The sequence below is a fragment of the Polyodon spathula genome, chromosome 23 (genome assembly GCF_017654505.1).
Source record: "Polyodon spathula isolate WHYD16114869_AA chromosome 23, ASM1765450v1, whole genome shotgun sequence".
Classification (NCBI taxonomy): Eukaryota; Metazoa; Chordata; class Actinopteri; order Acipenseriformes; family Polyodontidae; genus Polyodon; species Polyodon spathula.
This window is the reverse complement of record NC_054556.1, coordinates 21,199,053-21,218,167: the sequence shown is the minus strand read 5'-3', so window position 1 is coordinate 21,218,167 and position 19,115 is coordinate 21,199,053. Positions and strand designations below refer to the sequence as shown.

Genomic DNA, 19,115 nt, shown 5'->3' with positions numbered 1-19,115 from the left:
AAGTCATGGCCGTGCTCTCTATAGTCTAGTGTCAGTGTGGCTGAAGGCAAGATACACCACAGGAAGTGCTATCGGTTTCATCTGCAGAACTCTTTTCACTGTGTCACAGTTGGCAATTCTGAGCTTGTGAAGTTTCAGTAGACCACTGTAGCAGGGAGAGATCTGTGCTGACTCTGCTGGCGTGTTCGCAGTACTGCAGGAAGAGGGCGGCAGTCTTCCAACAACCGCCTGTGAGTCATGGCAGTGACACGGGGAGGTGGGAAGGTAGTTGTGTGGACTTTCCCCCTCTCTGAATGGCTGAGAGGCGAGTCTTGACAGATTGCTAGCCCTATAAAAAAATGCTCTGCTGTTTCCTCAGGTCTGCCCAGGTAGACGCGCCGACAGTGCGGAGGCTCTGATTCAGGACCGGGAATCAGCGGGGAGAAAAGAAAGAGGTTCACAGCGAGACAGAGAGAGCGGGGAACCCTTGGGCAGACCCCGGCGTATTGTAAAAGAGCAGGCTAGTTAGTCGACAGAGTAGGACGGTGATCCGGGTCGTGTGGGTAGCGGCGACCGGGATAACGCTGCCGAGAGCAGCACCTTTTATTTGTAGTTTTATTACTGTTTTATTTTCCCTTGTTCTTTTCACCTTCTGTTTTCATTATTATTTCTTTGAGCACCTGCAAGGCGCCGATATTGTGTACCATCGCTTGGTATGCCCGTGGTTCTGTTTACCATCGTTGGTAAATCAGACCACGGACCCACAGCGCCATCTGCGGGAGTAAAGAAAAAGAGCACCCTGAAATAAAACTGGGCACCTGTGCGGTGTTGCCAAGTTCACCTGTCTGTCTCCTGTGTCAGTGAATTACCCACCACCCTTCCATAACCACAAAGAAAAACATCTTGCCAAATCATCAGAAAAATAGTTTTTTTTTTTTTTTTTAATTGCAGAAGTTGCAAATGCTAGATGTTGGTCTTTTATTATTAGCTAAATCCAAGTTGAAAAAAAAAAACCTTCAAGGAACCTCTGTAAATTAGGTTGCATCTCTGAGAACTTTTCTCTGAATGGCTTTTCAACCTTAAGAATAATGCGCTCCAGGGATTCTGTTGAGCTTGGCTTTCACTATACTTTTGATGGGGAGGGGGATCCACTAGTACATGTAGCTGAAATGCTACTGTATGGCAACACCACAGTGCATGTATTCATTCTGTGGTTTCCATGGTTTCAGTACTGTCATGTTCCAGGGAAATCCCTTTTTCAAAACCAGAGTAAGAGTTCTGAAAAAAAAAAACTCTTTGATTTAAAAGCGATGGTTTCTACGTGTTTTAACCTCGATGACAGGGTTCTTTGACATGGCCTGTGTTTTGAGGGTCCGTTTTTCTGGACTTACTTTTCCTTCGGCAGCAGAGAAAGCTTTATTTGTTGCACTTCGTGGAGAAGCACAGGCAGGACATAGGTGACGTTTTTTAATAAGAGTTTAATGCTCTTTAACATTGTGCCAACCTGCACTGTGTGTAGCTTAACCTGTGCCTTCCGTGAACACTAATATTAACAAACGGAAAAAAATAGCAGGACAGAATAGTTTTAAATCTAGTCCGAAATGAATACAAATGTTGTATTTGTCATCCAGCTGTTTTACTATTGGTTTGGTACAGATATTAATGGACACAATTCCATTTTGAATTGGATTAAAAATTATTTGTGTTGAGAATGAAATGATGCCCCAGACTCTTTGGCAGCTTCTCTTATGCGCTGCTTGAAATCTGTCAGATATTCCTGCTTTAAATCTCATCCCATGAGCGTGTCATAAACCAAGAGGATGAAATGAGAAGGACTATTGCTGAGTCTGCAAACCTTAAATGCATTTTCCAGTACCGGTCCCAGCACTCAGATTATAGTCACTCTATACAGTAAAGTTTATCAATGGCAATTGGTATTCATTCATTCATTCATTCATTCATTATGAGAATGTCTGTATGACTATATAAAGGGCTGCTGCTGTGCTTTTGACAAGCCAGATATCCCCTGGTCAGCACGTTATTGGTAGGAGTCAAGTCTAGCCTTGTGCAATGCAAGTATGTGTGTAAGGAGAATTAAAAAAAAATGCATATATATGTACTTAGGAAGCTCTATCCAGTATATACCCAAAGCCTTCTGTGTTACATTCTATATGAACTGAATTTGGTGCATCTTTTTCAATCTGGAGATAATGTAAATATGTTACCTGTTATTAATGGTACATACTAGTTCATATTTCCTTAAAGTACATAACAGAATTTTGAAAAATGAATAGCACATTATTTCAATACAAATATCACCTGCAAATATGACCACATGGGTCGTAGTTCACAAGCCCTTAAATCATTGCCTCCACGATAATTCCCTGGAGCGGGGACTCTTATCAGTCCTAATGAAAGTGAATCCTTAGTGGCCTGACCAAAGACAGAAGGCTGCTCTTAATGTATTACCCCCCTTGTGAATTGCAAGGTCTCGGCTTAAATAATCTATTTCAGCGTTCAATTACTTTCTCCACATAATCGAGAAGCCATGTAATGCACAATTCTTGTACTCTGGAGAGCACCAAGGTTTAAATATTCAGTATCCTTTAAGAGGGCTACATCTCCGCAATAGCAATTTCCCTTTTCCCTTTTCCCTTTTCACAATGAAGCATGAGCTTATGATGTTGGAGAATTTCTTAACATGGGGCTAGCTCTATGTTAGGCTTCCTTAAATGAGTTTTCATTGGTTTCTGGGAATATCTGTAAATGTTGCCAACCGCACAATTTATATGTGCTCCAGCAGTTGAATCTGTTGGCAAAGACTGATACACAACCCATCACATGTCTGGAATTTTCATTCCTTCTTCCTGATTTTGTGTTTTGCAGCGGATTACCATAGCAATGGCTACACAGTGACAAATGGCTGGAAGATCCACAACACAGCAAAAAACAAATGGTTTGTCTGCATGGCCAAAAACCCTGAGGACAAGCAGAAGTGGCTGGACGCCATTCTAAAGGAGAGGGAGCAGAGAGAGAGTGAGTAACGGGAAGATCTATTTGTGTTTTCTCTTCCTCCTGACTGCAGTTTGATGAACAGCAGTTTGACAGGCTAGCCTTCTTTGAAGCGAGGAAGAGAAAGCCATCCAGTCTCTCTGTCAGGGTAAGGACTAGCCTGCTTCTCTCCCAGAGGAGCAGATGGTCCGTGCAACACAGGCTTGCTGGCGGCAGTATGTAGTACAGACCTGGCATGCTGTTTGCGGTTTTATTTTAATGCTCACTTTAAGTGCTTCATAAGTTAGAGGTTGACAGTAATGAGAATGTAAGCATGGCGTGTGCTTAAGAGACGGCAGGGCATTGGGAACATCAATTTTGCACCCCTTCTTTACCACTTGACATGGGACACAAGTGGCTTGGTTTTTACAGGAACAAAATAGCAGATCTTGGTTGAAATAAATGTTTTATGTCAGCAATAGAGTGGTAAGTTAATCAATGTCTAATGCGAACAAAATGGAATTTCATTTAACCTACTGTACATAAATGATGCAAAAACATGAAGCATTAGGTAATATTGAAAGAAAGTGTATTACTATTTCATTTGTTGGTGGTGAACAGCTTAGTAATTGAGTAGTAAGACCCTGTGTTATACATTAACTATGCAACTTTCAGTATCTGTTTTTGTAGTTTTTTTTAGTTCCATCCATTACTTTTTTTAAAATAAAAACAGGACATGATGAGCCCAATTCACAAACCTCTAATGAATGGGTTTCAAAGTCGTTTTTCATGAATAAAATTCAGTTTTATATCCATGAAATGGCTCTGGACTGCTGAATATATTTCATGCTTCTAAAAGCTCATGAAGACCCTCTACAACAAATACAGAAAAAAAAGGACTTTACACTGTTCGTGACAGGACTTTCATTTCTTCATGACCTTTGTGCATCATGTGTGCTATGAAACCTCAATAGTCTGGGGCTTAAAAAGAAACCAGCAAACAGAAAAGACACTTGATCTTAAACAATTGAAACGTGTTGAAAGCAAATTGCTGACCTTGGTCAGGGAGTGAAAAAGTAGTGGCAGACAGCCAGACAGATTGTTCTGAGCCAAACATACCAGTCTAAAATTGTTTACTATTCTTAAAAGAGGAGCCACTCTCACCATACCCTGTATTCTATCAGGGTTGACCATGGATACAAATATTTATTTGTTTGTTATTCCTCAAGTGAATATGTTTACATTCGGTTTATTTCTGTCGCCAAAAAAAACTCATGGTGACAAGAGCTGCAGTAAAGCTGAAGTGACACAAGGTGTGCATTACTCTCAAAGGATATTACCAGACCCTTTTGCATACTTTTTTAAGTTGGGAGCTGAAGAGTTCAAGGTAGGAAAAAAAAAAAACCTAATAGGTGGGAGAATTTAAGAAGTTTCCAATTGTAGGCAAAGTTTATTTCAGCAGATTCTGGAGTCATTGCTTTGCTTAGGTTGGCATCATACAAAAGTGCAAAGTCTCCATGCCAAGCTTGGTATAAGCAGTTCATGAAAATCACTGTGACTTTGGTTGTAAGAAGCAAGATTTTAATTCTTGTATGTTACATTTGTTTCTTTATTGTACTCCATCCCGTTCTGTTTTCAATTTCAGTTGAATGACAGTATCCCGTTGGTTGAGGACACTCAATTCGCTTGAGGAGCCCACCGATTGTAAACACTTGCTCATGGCTGATAGTATAGCTTTTGCTCATTGGTGATATTGCTCATAATGGTTTTATTTTTTTTGCATCATATCTCAGGGCATCAGCTATTCCTGCATGCTATTTCAGAATGTAGTGAAGTGACCTGTGAGTCCAGCTTTGTACTGAGGGTGTCTATGCTTATCAGTGATTGTCCTGGATTATTGTGCAAAGGCAGCACTGGGAAGAACCAAAGGGGTGATTCATGAAACAGCTTTTCCAAGTATCTGTGTGGCACCTTGTTTAAAACTGTAATACCTATTAGTGTTTTTTTTTTCTTCACTGTAATTTGTTTTGTAGCATTTTATTATTGAATTTTGTCCAATGAGTGACTGTATACCTTCCATTTTTGGGCTTGATCTTGGAAGTATATCTCACATCTGTATGACATGTGTGTGTCCCTCCAATTCCAGGTTTGAAGCTGGGTATGGAGCGCGATGCTTACGTCATGATTGCAGAAAAAGGCGAGAAGCTGTATCACATGATAATGAGTAAAAGCAGACACCTGATCAAAGACAGGCGAAGAAAACTCAGCATTGTCCATAAGTGCTTCCTTGGAAAGTAAGTTTGCATATACAAAGCCTTGCCTCTCCTCTCAAATGATATTCTCCCTTAATGTTGTTTGTAGCTAATAAAATAATTTGATAAATCTTACCGGTTGAGCACTTCCATTAACCATGTGTTTGTTGTAAAATGTGTTTCTGTCAAAAATGCACATTTGAGACCTATGTAGCGAATGGAAGTGCACTTCAAAGTATCCTCCAGTGAAGTGTTTAAATACCATTGAGTAAATAAATAAAAAATAAATACATATTCTTATACTCTTAAAGAGTCACACACAAATTAAACAGCCTCTCATCTGGAGCCTGAACAGACTGGTGTGGAATAGCTTTCCCAAACTTCCATATCATGCTCTCAGTGCACTCAAAGCTACCCTGAATTAAATAACAATCCCGCACAGGTAAACTGGCAGCAGCAGCACGTCCTGCACCAATGCGATTTGCCAGGCAGAAATGCGCCTAATCAGTAGCAGCTCAAATCAAGCTTAAACAACGTAAAGTAGCTGAGTTTCCTTTAGGTACTGGTCCTGTGACAAGTGCTACAAGCATAGTGACTGCATGTTGTTTTTTGGGGATGTTGAATTGTGTGTTTTGTGGGTTTTCCATGTTTAACAAAAATACAGACAGCTGGACAGATAAACATTTTCCCCAGCCTGCTTGGACACTAACAAGATATACAGTTTCACCAAAATATTGCTCTTCTTTTCAGGTGAAAGAAGGCATAGGAAAAGAGCAGTTGAAAGAGAATTGGTTAGCCAGGTGTTGCACATAAACATTCAGGTGGATTGAGTACTTTGCTAAATAATATCCCCAGGCATGGCAGGGAATTGATGTGTGTTCAGGTGTGGTTATTTTGAAATAAAATCCTTTTTTTCAGAGAAATGTGATCTGACAGTGGTACAGGTCTCACGTAGAGCACAGGCAGACCTGTTCTGGTCCCAAGTACACACATTATCATCACAAAGGCATCCAGAACTGGCACTTGCTTGGGACAGATGGCAGAGTGTCAAGTTGAGCAGACAGGATTACTAAATGATGCTTACACTCCTGGTTAGGTTTTAAGAAATACCTACTACAGCACAAAACCCAGAAAAAAACAACATTCTGAACAATTACTTTAACACGTAGTTCAGTGGTTGGCAGTATAACCAAATGATGGAAATATACACATTAAAAATATGTTTGAGGAATTCTTGGGATGATAGAATTTTGTGCAAAGTACATGTATGGTTGAGGTAGTAAAGTAAGGTTCCTAGTGCTAATTTGGATCAGTGAAACCAGACAGTACACAGGTGGCCTTTCACTATCAAGCAATATGCACAAAAAGTGGTGGTCACCCCTTTGGTGTGTGGAGACTAACAGAAGCAGACCTACTAAAAAGGTAATTGCAGTCAATCCAGTGATCTCTCGTTTCCTTGAGTGTTTTACTGTAATGCTTTTCATCGGAACCAGTCATGGTAAACTGTGTTATTATCCTTTCACAGCCGAATTAACTAACTGTAAGTCATTTTCCTAAGGACCATGCCAAGCGCTTTGCCAGATCAGATCAGACTTGATGGGGCTTAATTGGAAAGACTGTTGAAGTTAATCAGTTTCTCTCCCTCTCTGTCTCTCTCGCCGCAATGAATGCACAATGCAAACAGTGCAAGATGAGGTAGCAATACATTTTCCATTACGCACTGACATGGGGAAAAAATTGAAAAGGTTGCCAGCTGCAATTAAAAGCTGTCATTTTAGTGTCTGGTTAGTGGCATGGGGAATTATTGTGACACGTTGGCACTGGCCTGGGTTTGTTGATATGAGCTGAACTGACTAGGAGGTTTGCAAAATTGAATTTTTCTTCTTCCAATACAGTACAATTTTTCAACTTTGTCTGTAAATGTCTTTAAATGCCCCCAAAGAGTATGCAGCTGCAGACATGATTGCTTCACCTGTCATTCACTTAGTAATCATGTGATCCCTGCATGTGAGCTGATGCTGCCTGTAAATGCTAAATCACACCAGGGATTCGCCATTGGCCACAGAATCACATTTCATTTCCAAAAAACATTGCATGAAGACATGGTACAAACCAGAAAACATCACTTCTGTGTGAAATGAGTAAAGCTGATACTCAGCACCATATACTGTATACATCAATATAGTTATATGAATAATTAAACAGTAAAGTTAATGTGATGTCATTTCAGGGTATGATTTAACCAAAAGTACTGCCTGAAATTTTTATTGCTTTGCAGATTTACTTCAGTAAACCTTGCAGCATATAACCATGACATGTATATAAAAAAAAAAAAGTTATATATTTAACATGCTAATATGTTTTGCAAGGATTACTGGAAATTATATATTCTTTATATTAATATTCTTTAGAGACCATTTTGTGTTTACAAGTGATTTACCGTGTCTCTATCCCCAATGTTTTTTTAATGGGATTACAAGCTGCCACAGAGACACCAATAATAACTGAGATGGACATTTCCCAAAGATATTGGAAACAATCTAGACATGTCTCTAAATCAAGAGCCTTTAAGAGATTGAGATATCCAGGAGTGAAGCAGTTTACAGAAATAAACAATGATGAAGAGTCTGAACCTCACTCCACAGGGTTGTAGAAATAGCTGAACAGTTTGGGATGAATGACCAGATAGGGTGTGAACTGGGCTGTAAATTGATAATTGTTCTTACAGCACTTGATAAGAGGAAAGCTTCTTGCTTTTCATTTTCTCTCTGCATGAAAGTCTGGATATACTGATGCTAATTCATAGATTAATAAAGTTAATAATTTGCTTCTCTTGAAAATTTGTTTGAAAACGTTGTCCGTTTACAGAAAAGCATTGATTGTGCTATGCGTACAAAGCGACATTGATATTAATGAGTTACATACACAGAGGTTTAATTGTCAACCCTGATTGGGTTACCCCTGAGAGAACTTCACTGCAATTACCCAGACTTTTACATAATTCGGTTTGGCTACAATGCTCCACAAGCCTTTCAGTGCCCTGCCAGCGGTCATTACCAGTAATTGTTTTAATTTCATAATACTGCACCATGGGAAGCAGGCATGCAACAATAATATTGCACAGGCATAGTGTGCGATAAAATGGTTTTAAAAAAAAAAAAAAAAAAAAAACAGTAAATGTGTATTACTGCCTTTGTCAACCATAATAAAGTAAAATGGCAAACTGCATGTTATTCCAAAATAAGTGCACTTACAGCGTCGTCATTTGGTCTTGATTTCTGGGTACTGGTGGAGCTTTAGGCCAGCTATATAATGGCAGACCTGAATAACTGGGGCAAATTAAGGGTCTGTGTTTTTCAACTGTGTAAAACCAGATACGTGTAAGGTAGAGATTTTGAATTCATGGATTACATAGTTTAACGCCAATCAGTGAACGAACCTCTGAAAATAAAATCCCAAAGGTAGGGATTAGAATGAAACCCTCACTTGTATTTACTATTTCAAACAATTCTGACTTACTTTTCAAGTGCTGTATGAACCTGATGCCCAGCAAGTAGGGAGAGGTCTCAAGACGACTTACTGGCTACTTCCTGCTCATTTATAGACCCAAGGCTTTGGATTTGGAAACCGTTACAGCTAGTTTCACTGATTAATGCTAGTCTGTGACTACCTTACCTAAGGTAACATTAGGTAGTCCAAGGTTACTGCTAATCAAGGTCTTTGAAATCATCCAATAGAGATTTAAGAAAAGCATACTGACTCCTTTTGCTTTAATATGTATATAATATGTTTATGGAGTACAAATCCAGATTGTTTAGTTCTTCAGACCACACATTATAAGGGGTCCCAGCTAGAAAACATTTGAGAACCGTTGCATTATACTGTAGTTTCCAGGATCATTCAGCTACAGTAATTGCAGAACAATAATTTAAAACAAAAACTAACAGGGTAAGAATTTGGGATTTGATTTGGAGTTTCCTAATGCAAATGCCCAAACTTGACAAAAACAGTTATTTACCCTTCTTGGATTGGACACTACTCGTCAAAGTGTATGAATTGTGATTTGGAAAGCAACTAATCCTGAAGGGGAATATAGTGCTGCATAAATTAAAAAGGAGCGTTAACCCAGAAGATGCTTTAAAGGTTACAATAACGGACTGGGGGTTGTTCTTGTAGTGCTTAATAGTTCTGTGTTCCTTATTTCCGATTCATTTTGAAATAGTGGCACTGGATAATCCATTAAAAACGATTCCACGGAAGACATTCTTGCAAGTCCAGTTTAGCGGTCGTCACATTTCTGGATGCTTGGCAAACACTGTCTCAGATGTAAATTATTTAAATGTGGTAAACGGCCCCATGCAGCTTGTTCATTTCTTGTCAGAGGGATTGGAGGAGAGGGATCAGGTCTTGTCACACACAGACTTGGAACCCCTCGGACATGCCACTCACACTGGCTTATCTGTCTCCTCTCCTAGTGAGTTTGTGTCCTGGCTGATTGAGACGGGAGAGATCAGTAAACCAGATGAGGGAGTTAATCTGGGACAGGCTTTGCTGGAGAACGGTATCATCCATCACGGTGAGTCAAGGTTTAGGGTTTTTCAATCGTTCTCATGTGCTGTTACACCAGTGAGTGTCCGTGTCGTCAACACTGCTTCGTACTGCCATTGTCTGTTAATACTGAGGACGTTATCGCAATAACTTGAGTAAAATGACACAAAATAACCTGAAACTTGGTAGAAAGTCAAATACTGAGATCTAGACTTGCAGTTAGATACCAAGTTTTGTATTTCAAGTGTGTTAAATGTACTGCTTAAAAATAGACAATGGAAAGGAAAAAAAAATACCAAGTTAATTATTATGACAAATAAAATTGCTTAATCTGGGTTTAAATTCCTTGTTTTCTGTATCAGTTTATTGGCTGGTGCTAGGATAAAGGATATAGAAAATTAAACGTGAATCCAGCAATGTTATTTTCCAGTGAGGTAACACAATAGTTAGTCGCAACTGCTTGTTAATCAGCATCGTTTTATATTCTTCTCTTGTCTTGAGAAGAGTTAAGGACAAAGCATTTCTTTTAGGAATATTTTTTCATTTCAGCTGCAGACTGCATATCAATAGTTAGGAAGCCAGGACCCATTATGGAAGAGAACACTTTTGTCTAGTACCGATCATTTTTTTGACGCTTTTATAACTGCAGCTATTTCTTCTCTTTCCACATTGTCATGGAGACCTCAAAATGCTTTCAGATGATACCGAGAGCATAGAAATTGTCGATATGACAGAAAGCCGAGTCCTTTATAACTTTCTTTGTCAATCAAAGTGCAGACAAGTCAGTCCTTTTAGAGTAAAACCATGGCAATGATCATTTCAAAAAGTACCAATATGCCTTCTCAATAAAAGTGAACTCAAACCCATTAGTTTGTCAAGACGCACATGTCTACTCTGTTTGGTGAAAGAAGAAACAAGAACACTCCTAACATTTGTTAGCTATAAAATGGAAAGTGTATTTATAAAGGGAAACCATTTGATAAAATAAGTGCTGCAATATTTTCAAGCCATTGTGTTAAATGTGAAGCTGTACACTGAAAGTCTTGGTCTGCCCAGAGATGTCATATATGTGCTGTATAAATCGATGGTGCTTATTCAACAGCAAAACCAGCACAGTGAAATTAAGTAGCTTTTTCAGTATTTGAAGAATGTTTGCTAACACTTTATATCATTATCAATAATTCACTTGTAAATACTGTGTTATAAACTTCCCTATTGAATCTATGTCACACCCCACAATGCTGACAGTGATCACAATCACACAGAGGTGCACTACTGCTCCACACATAACGATATACATGTAAATGTGGTAGACTGGCTCCGAAACTGTGAATTCGGCTTGTGCCCATCATGAAAATATAAAAGCGTGACAAACAGCAAAGTACAGGTATCTCTCAAGTGCTACATGCTACCGAAATAGCAAACCAGCAAACACATACTCAAGATTAGGCCTCTAATGAATTTGACTTCCTGCTGAAAGCGTTAGCAATTTTGTAAATGGCAAAATAAGCAACTTGTAAACGGCACAGGGAGGATTTTATACAGGGATTGAGAAATGCAGCAGAGGAAACATAATCATGTGTATATATCACTGCACATTCTTGGACCTGTTAGTATTTCAAGGCTGTGTTTTCTTGACCCGGTTCAGGATTTAGATGGTATTTAGGACTTTGCATATTGCAACAGGAGCATTGTAGCAGGTTTTCTGCTGGAAACCCCAACTAGAAAGCCTCTTTGGAACGAAATGGCTGTGAAATGCTAGATTGGTGGCTATCGTGAGTTTTGTAGCTGCTTTAAGGATTACTTAGGAATTATAAATAAGCTGTATTAAAGACGTTTGCCGTTTTACTAAATCCAAACAGTTTTTTTTTTTTTTTTTTTTAAAGGTTTGAGTGTTGGACAAATTGTTTTAATACTTAACCCTCCCTTCCCTGCTGTGTAAAACAGTTAGCAGATATAAAGAACATTCAAAAGCTCTCAGAATTTTGTAAAAAGCTAATCGAAAGGAATTAAAACCCATAGATTTTAGTAATGAGTAGGAGGATCTTAAACCACCTGTGTAGACTAATAATCCAATTTCAGTGATAATCATTGTCATAATCATGATTTGACATATCTGAAAAATCTGTGTGTTTTTGTCCTTTAGTGTCTGACAAGCATCAGTTTAAGAACGAGCAGGTGCTGTATCGTTTTCGATATGACGATGGAACCTACAAGGCAAGAAGTGAGATGGAGGACATCATGTCAAAGGTAAGGATGCATGAAGTAGATAGACAACAGATAGATATAGTGAGTTAAAACATTACAACTATTTACAGAGAGTTACTCTGGGTTTTCATAAACAGAAATCCCTCTAATCGTCTCCAAGTATACTGCTCTTCATACCTTTATATTACTGAACGTTGTCTTAACACTATTGACCACTTAAGTTCACTCTGTAAGTGCAGGAAACCATTCAGGCCCTTTTACTGTCCTAGGCACAGACACAGTCCATTATTAAGTCAAGTTTCCTCCTATATGTTAAAAAGAACTTTCATCTTCAATTGCTATAGTTGTCCATTTGGGAATATCAGCAATTAATGAGCTTTACAAATGCTCCAGGAACATGCCTCAGTATGAATTATTTACTTAACTATTAGAATACCACTAAATAGACCTGTATTATACATTGTCAATAAGGTAAATCTCTAGGACTTTTTTCTACAGCATTGTTTTTTGAACTGGAAAATTTAAAATGAAACAATTCTATAAAATTCTATAAAAAGCCTCATGAAAGCCCCTGACATTTTAAAGTTATTTTTTTCTATTACTTTTTTTTTTTTTTTTTTTTGCAGTTTGGCATAACAAAGAGGTGGATTTTAATTTGTTTATATTATTTATTTATTTTTTATTTTTTAATTCAGGGTGTAAGACTCTACTGTCGACTTCACAGCTTGTTCACCCCGGTAATAAAGTAAGTTTCGTTTCAATGTACTTTCTATTCTGCTGCCATATATGTTAATTTACATCAGTCTGTTGACTGCAAATTTTGAAGACAGCCTATTGAAGTCTCCCAGCCTGAATGTAGACATCATGAAAGCCTCTTAGATTTTACAACACAATTCAAGGTTATACCAGTGACACCAAAAAGCTATTGAGGCCCTCTGTGGATTTCATTCATTCATTATTCATGACTTCAGTATGTACCACATTAACATATAATTAGATTTGGAGAAGAAGAAAAAAAAATCTGCATTTTTTAATTCATTTGTTGGCTGGTTTCAATAAAATGTATCTAGGTTTATTTACTGTCTGTTCCATTTCCTAGTGTTAAAGTTTGTTTCACAAAGATTTAATTTTGAAAACTCTTTGAAGTGAATAAGGCCCAAAATGACAAACAAATCAGCCCAGGTTACTTGGAGTTGCTTACAGCCCTTCCCTCCATACTTTCTAGGGGAAGTGAAGGGATCTGGGGAGGTGACATAAGCACCATTGTACTTCCTTTGTCGTTCTCTGACATAAACCACTTGATGTTTTGCTTGTAAGAAGCTGTTCCAATCCATATTTGATTTTTGTTTCCTATAGCATGAGCTCAACTAGCTCAATTTAAGGGAACTGTCCACAGAACAACCAGATTCCTTAAGTGATGCAAGGCATCAAAGCATTTATATTAGCAAACTCGCCACCATAAGCTTTTCAATAGAACCCACAACCTGAGTATAACTTTGCCTGAGATGTCTCGAGTTACATCCCTTGAGTAATGTGCACCTCTTCTATAACCCCAGTATACTATATGGAAAATATCTGCCTGAGTAAAGAGTGCAACTTGAGTACAATGCCCAACACACAGAAATGTGTTTACAATTTCTAAAATGTTGCAGAATATAGAATTTATTGTGCTGTGCTGTCTGTTTTATCATTTTAGTTTCAGTTAAAAAAAAAAAAAATGCTTTTGTTGGATATTTCATTAGCAGAAGAAGTAATGCTGAGTCTATTTCTAAATTTGACCTTGGTGTCTTAGACTATCACTGTCATGCTATGATGTAAACTCCACACACTAAACCTCCACATCACAGACAGAGCTTTCCTCAAGAGAAATTAAGTTGCCCTGAGAGAATGCAGTTAAGTGAGGAGCAGAGTCCAGAGATTGCTTTGTTTTTGCAATATTTGCATTCTGAAGCCAACAATGTGTTAGTGCATTGACTGTTATAATTGTTACCAAGGAATAATGCAACATAACTTGCCCATGGGGTAAAATCAAATTGTGTTCTCATGTGTATAAAAACTGTGCTTCTCAAGTCACTATCTGACTTGCACATCAAAAAACGTGAGGTATTGAAAACCGTAAAATATACATTCAAATAACACTACCAACATGGCATAAACCATTAGTATAACCCAGTTATTATAATCCGGATTGATTTAGAAAAATGACTATTATGTGTCTTTCCGTGTTAAAAATAGGCGGTAGCTTTTACTTCCAGGAATACTTAGCAAGTCGATTGTAGTCTATAGGCAGCAGTGTTACAAGAATAAAAAATGCTGTTGATTTTATTTTCATGCCTGACATACCATTCATGCCTGGCTTCGGGGATAATAGTAGACATTGTACTTGAAACAAAACTGAGAAATGCCCACGGTCATTGGACTTCTGTACTGTTTGCACTCGGCAGTACCCCACACTTCGGGCTGATTTATATCTGTCTGGAATTCTTAAGAGAATTTCAGATAAAACACAAAGCACAATGATTTCAGGAAATGTGGTTATTTCCACTAATGGTCCTGTAGTGCAGTTCAATTATAAGTGCACATAAACAGCAAAGGCGTCTGTTAGCAGACAGAACGCTACTGCTTTTGTGGGCATCCTGTTTTGTTATTTTTAAAGATTTTAGAAACTCTTTCTCTTTAGCCTTTGTTTAACCTGTTGTGTAAGAATTAAATAAATCACAGGTAAATTAGTGAAATTGTGTATCTCGTATATATTGTAAAACCTTTTAAGTGATCATAATTCATATTTATGTAATAAAATCAGGAACATGTGTTTGAAACTACTATTAGAATGACTTTTAGCACTGGTATACCATCTGCATCCTGTTGTACTTAGAAGGTTATATATGAACTTCCAACTAAAAATAATAATAATAATAATAATAATAATAATAATAATAATAATAATAATAATAATAATAATAATAATAATAATAATAATGTTCTTTTACTTAAATAAACAACAACTTTTACATTATGATGAAGATGTTGATTTGAAAGCACCCATTTGGTGATGCAGTTAGCCATGTATATAAATGCAATTCACTTCTTTCAAAGGTATGCATTTAATGTGCTGTTTTTGTGTTTATTTTCTGCAGGGACAGAGACTACCATTTGAAGACATTTAAATCTGTGATCCCAGCTAGCAAACTGGTTGACTGGCTGATAGCTTGGGTAAGGGAGTCAGTAGATACCAATTTTACGAGACACCTTGAGCTGGGATGTTTGTTTTATGCTTGACAACTAGCCATTTTCCATATTCGTGCAGATATTTTAGATCTTGCCAGATCTTGGAAGCAAAGCAAGCTTGCAGTGTATGATGTGGATGGGTCTCTTCTAGAAGCTATAACGATCAGGAGCCCGGTCTTTGCTGTGCTGTGAGCAATGGCTAAGGAGCTAACTGATCTTTTATTTCATGGTGTTGGCTGTGATTCTTAATAATTATAGCCATTATGAAGCATTGCTAAACACAAAGTACTTGTTGAGTGGAGTATGACGGTGGGCTTTGATGTCCCCCAAGGCCTTTATTGAGCAGGAAGAATCTTTCTTGGTCCGGATGTCATTCATTTAATCACGTTGGAGCCGTTCTAGTGCTGTCATAATGATACCATCTATCAGGCTGATTATTGACTGACGTCATTTTGATAGGTTATCAATTCTCTTGAGATTTGTACTGTTTTCACATACAATAACCTTTTGTTCCCATAACTGTACATTCAGTTCTCAGCAAGTTTATGCACAATTGCTCCATGTTTCTTTCAAAATGGAGTGTGCAATACAGATTCTGGTTTGCAGTTTGATTTTTTTACTGCTGTAATTGCCTTCACACACAATACATCAGAATTATTTTTGGATTATAACAACATCATTAGGGAATTAACTTGCTCTCCACTGGTGTGAAGACTGACATTAGCGAATCTAGCTCTCACTGCCATAGTAAAGCCTAGTGTGAAAACATTGTTAGTGGGTGTTATGTATGGGGCTTGATGAGAGTTACTGGAGTCTCTGCTGAGCTGAGTTAAGCAGGACAATTCTCGTTTTTGGCACTAGTGGTCCTGGTACCTTCTCTACGTGTTCATTTAAGAAGCGACTAATATTGGCTCCTGCCAGTTTGAATAGTGTGTAATCTTAAGTACCTATGAAGGCTTCCCACCCAGCAACTTGGCTCTGGAATACAGAGCAAACAGTATATACTAAACAACTGAAAACATGACACCAAGCTAAATTTAGGTATAATGCCTGCCATAGGAGAAGACCCAGTGTAATAATCAAGATTCAAATAATAATAATAATAATAATAATAATAATTATAAAACAAATGTATTACATAGTGAATGAAAAGGTACTTTTTTCCCTCAGGAATCAGCCTTAGTAAATCATGTGTGCTGCATATTGTCTGACAGTAGATTCAATGCAATGTAGGTGTGTTCTGTTTTTTTAGGTCACCACACCAAAATAGAAGACAATGCTTTTTGTTGGTTAACTTTACTGGAAGGCCCTTCCTGCTCAGCCCACTGTCATCATGTTAGAGCCAGTCCCATTACTTGATTCTTTTTCACTTGTTGCCAAAATAGATGGGAAAGCAGCTATTTTCAGATTTAGATAGAATTGGGACGGCCTGGTCTCGTTTTTGTATTGATTTATGTATTTCTTTTAAACATACATCTCATTTTGGATGTGGACTGTGAATTGTTTTGCCGTGTTGTAACTATGCCCGTTCTTTTTGGCAGGGAGACTGCTCCAGTAGGGAAGAGGCCGTAACACTTGGGGTTGGACTCTGCAATAATGGCTTCATACATCATGGTAATATATAATAATAATAATAATAATAATAATAATAATAATAATAATAATAATAATAATAACAATAATAAATACTAATGCTATCCCCAATGGAACCTATTGAACTGGCATTCTTGAGCTGTAGTGCTGTGTTGGGTATACTCCCCTTTTGTATCCCTTGTCCTTGGAGAAGTTTGGATGAAAGGGGTTGTTCTGTACATTAAAGTGATAGTCCCACCCAGCTTACCTTTCTGTGATGTAAAGTTTGTGCTGTGTGTTAATCATACCTGTAATGAAAAGCCTGTACAGCTTTACAGTGTAGCTTTGTGAAAGACCAGGAATGTTGTATATGTTGAAAACTCTTGTCAACCTGCTGCTGTTCAGCCTTGCACAGTTCTTTTCGAGGAGAGTGTTAGAGAGCCTAATGCTGTGGCCGGGATCAAGCTTGTCTAAAGAGATCTAGATTTCTAGATTATGATACAGACTCTCAATCCATTTGTTAAGGTCTTTCTCCCAGCACACTAACAGTTTCATGTTGAAACAGCTGGAACTCTCCCCTCCTGCTCTGTCACAATCTCAGGCTGGACCCGCAGTTCCTTAGCTGATATTTGTTGCTTCAAGTAACTTGTTGTCAGCTGTGAAGGGTTCTGTTCAATAGCAATCCTGGTGCAGGATGTCACACCTTTCTTAATTGTTTCCATACGATTACTGCCAAAGTAGGCTTTAGAATTGTAATCCAGTTAAATAATCACACTTACACCACATGTACATGTAATATGTACGTGTGTGTGTGTGTGTGTGTGTGTGTGTGTGTGTGTGTGTGTGTGTGTGTGTGTGTGTGTGTGTGTGTGTGTGTGTGTGTATGTGCGTGTGTGCGTGCGTGCGTGCGTGCGTGCGTGTGTGTGTGTGTGTGTGTGTGTGTGTGTGTGTGTGCGTGTGTGTACACTCTGAAGATATATTACTGTATAATCTTTCACAGAAAGCACAATAATGTCATGCTCTCTACTGCGCCAGGACCTGATATCTTATACTGTTAGTGCATTACTTGCTACCTCAGAAACACTTGACAGCAACATTATATAGTGAAAATAATAACAAACAACAGCAAGTTTAAGCACCAAATCCATCTCAGGGATCTGGCAGGAATACATAAAACTCAAGGCTTATGAAACCTTCAGACCCCCCTGATGGATTTACAGCATTAGAATACACAGTCTGACACCTGTATCTATCATGGGCACATAATGGAAAGAAACGTTGCAGTTTACAGGAGATGCTGTGTTCCTGGCTTTAGTTATGCAAATCACATATATGTGCATTTTTTTTTTTTTTTTGTTTTATGATATGCGCTATGATAAACATTAGTCATTTCTAGCAGAAAATAGACGTGGTGCACTTGCTACTAGATACAACCTTTTGATTCTCAAACAGCGATTTTAACCCTACAGAATGCATTTTGAGTTGTTACATGTTGCCCGTACAGTACTGCTAGATCTACACTGAGTTGTTGAATGCACATCAGTGGCATTGCTCATCAGGCTTGAGGCTGTTTCATACTTTTCCTGAAGTGTGAACGAATGCCATGGAACGGATGGCCCTTTTTATTTTATTTTTATTTGATGTTTTAACAACAGAAGATAACTAAGCATCCTTTTTAAAAGCCGTTGAATGAAATATAAAAAATACCCAAATGGTCCTAGCTGATTGCAGATTGAAATAATTTGTGTGTTGTAGTTTACTTTCCTGTCCCAATACAAAAATAGAAACAAAGACTTGTGTTTTTTAATGCGGCATGTCTCCCTCAGTGACCTTCCTGTGTTTACTGTTGTGATTTCCTCCTTCTTCTTCTCTCTGCCAGTGCTGGAGAAAAGCGAGTTCAAAGACGAATCCCAATTTTTCCGCTTTTATGCCGATGAAGAAATGGAAGGGACCAGTTCCAAAAACAAACAGCTGCGCAACGACTTCAAACTTATTGAAAACATCTTGGCCAAGTCTTTGCTGGTAAGAAACTGCACTGTTTTCATTTGGATTAAAGAGTTGAAATTCGTTCAGATGCACTGCATTGTCACAGCTTAAACGCTCACTACAGCACACAAAGATCATCCATAATGAGGCTGGTATTTTTTATTTGTGGTTGACCTACTTATGGTACACTATTGCAAGGTGTTTCTGCTTTCCTGTTCTACTTTAGTTCAATCAAATCCCTGATGAGCTGAGCCTATGGCTAACTTGTGTTAGTGACTAGTCACGGTCACTGTTTCATTTGGGTCAGGCCTAACCATCTAATGTTGGGTTCTGTGAAGCTTGTATGTGTTC

General features: G+C 38.2%; 1 protein-coding gene across 1 annotated transcript in view; it reads left to right on the top strand.

Annotated features, from left to right (window-relative positions):
- Positions 1 to 19,115, top strand: part of LOC121298050 (phosphatidylinositol 3,4,5-trisphosphate-dependent Rac exchanger 1 protein-like) — a 101,239-nt gene that overhangs the window by 50,045 nt on the left and 32,079 nt on the right. Inside the window, 8 exon segments of the mRNA XM_041224802.1 lie at positions 2,866 to 3,015; positions 5,117 to 5,264; positions 9,698 to 9,798; positions 11,917 to 12,020; positions 12,674 to 12,723; positions 15,116 to 15,191; positions 16,748 to 16,820; positions 18,658 to 18,800. Coding sequence (XP_041080736.1) covers positions 2,866 to 3,015; positions 5,117 to 5,264; positions 9,698 to 9,798; positions 11,917 to 12,020; positions 12,674 to 12,723; positions 15,116 to 15,191; positions 16,748 to 16,820; positions 18,658 to 18,800 — 845 coding nt within the window.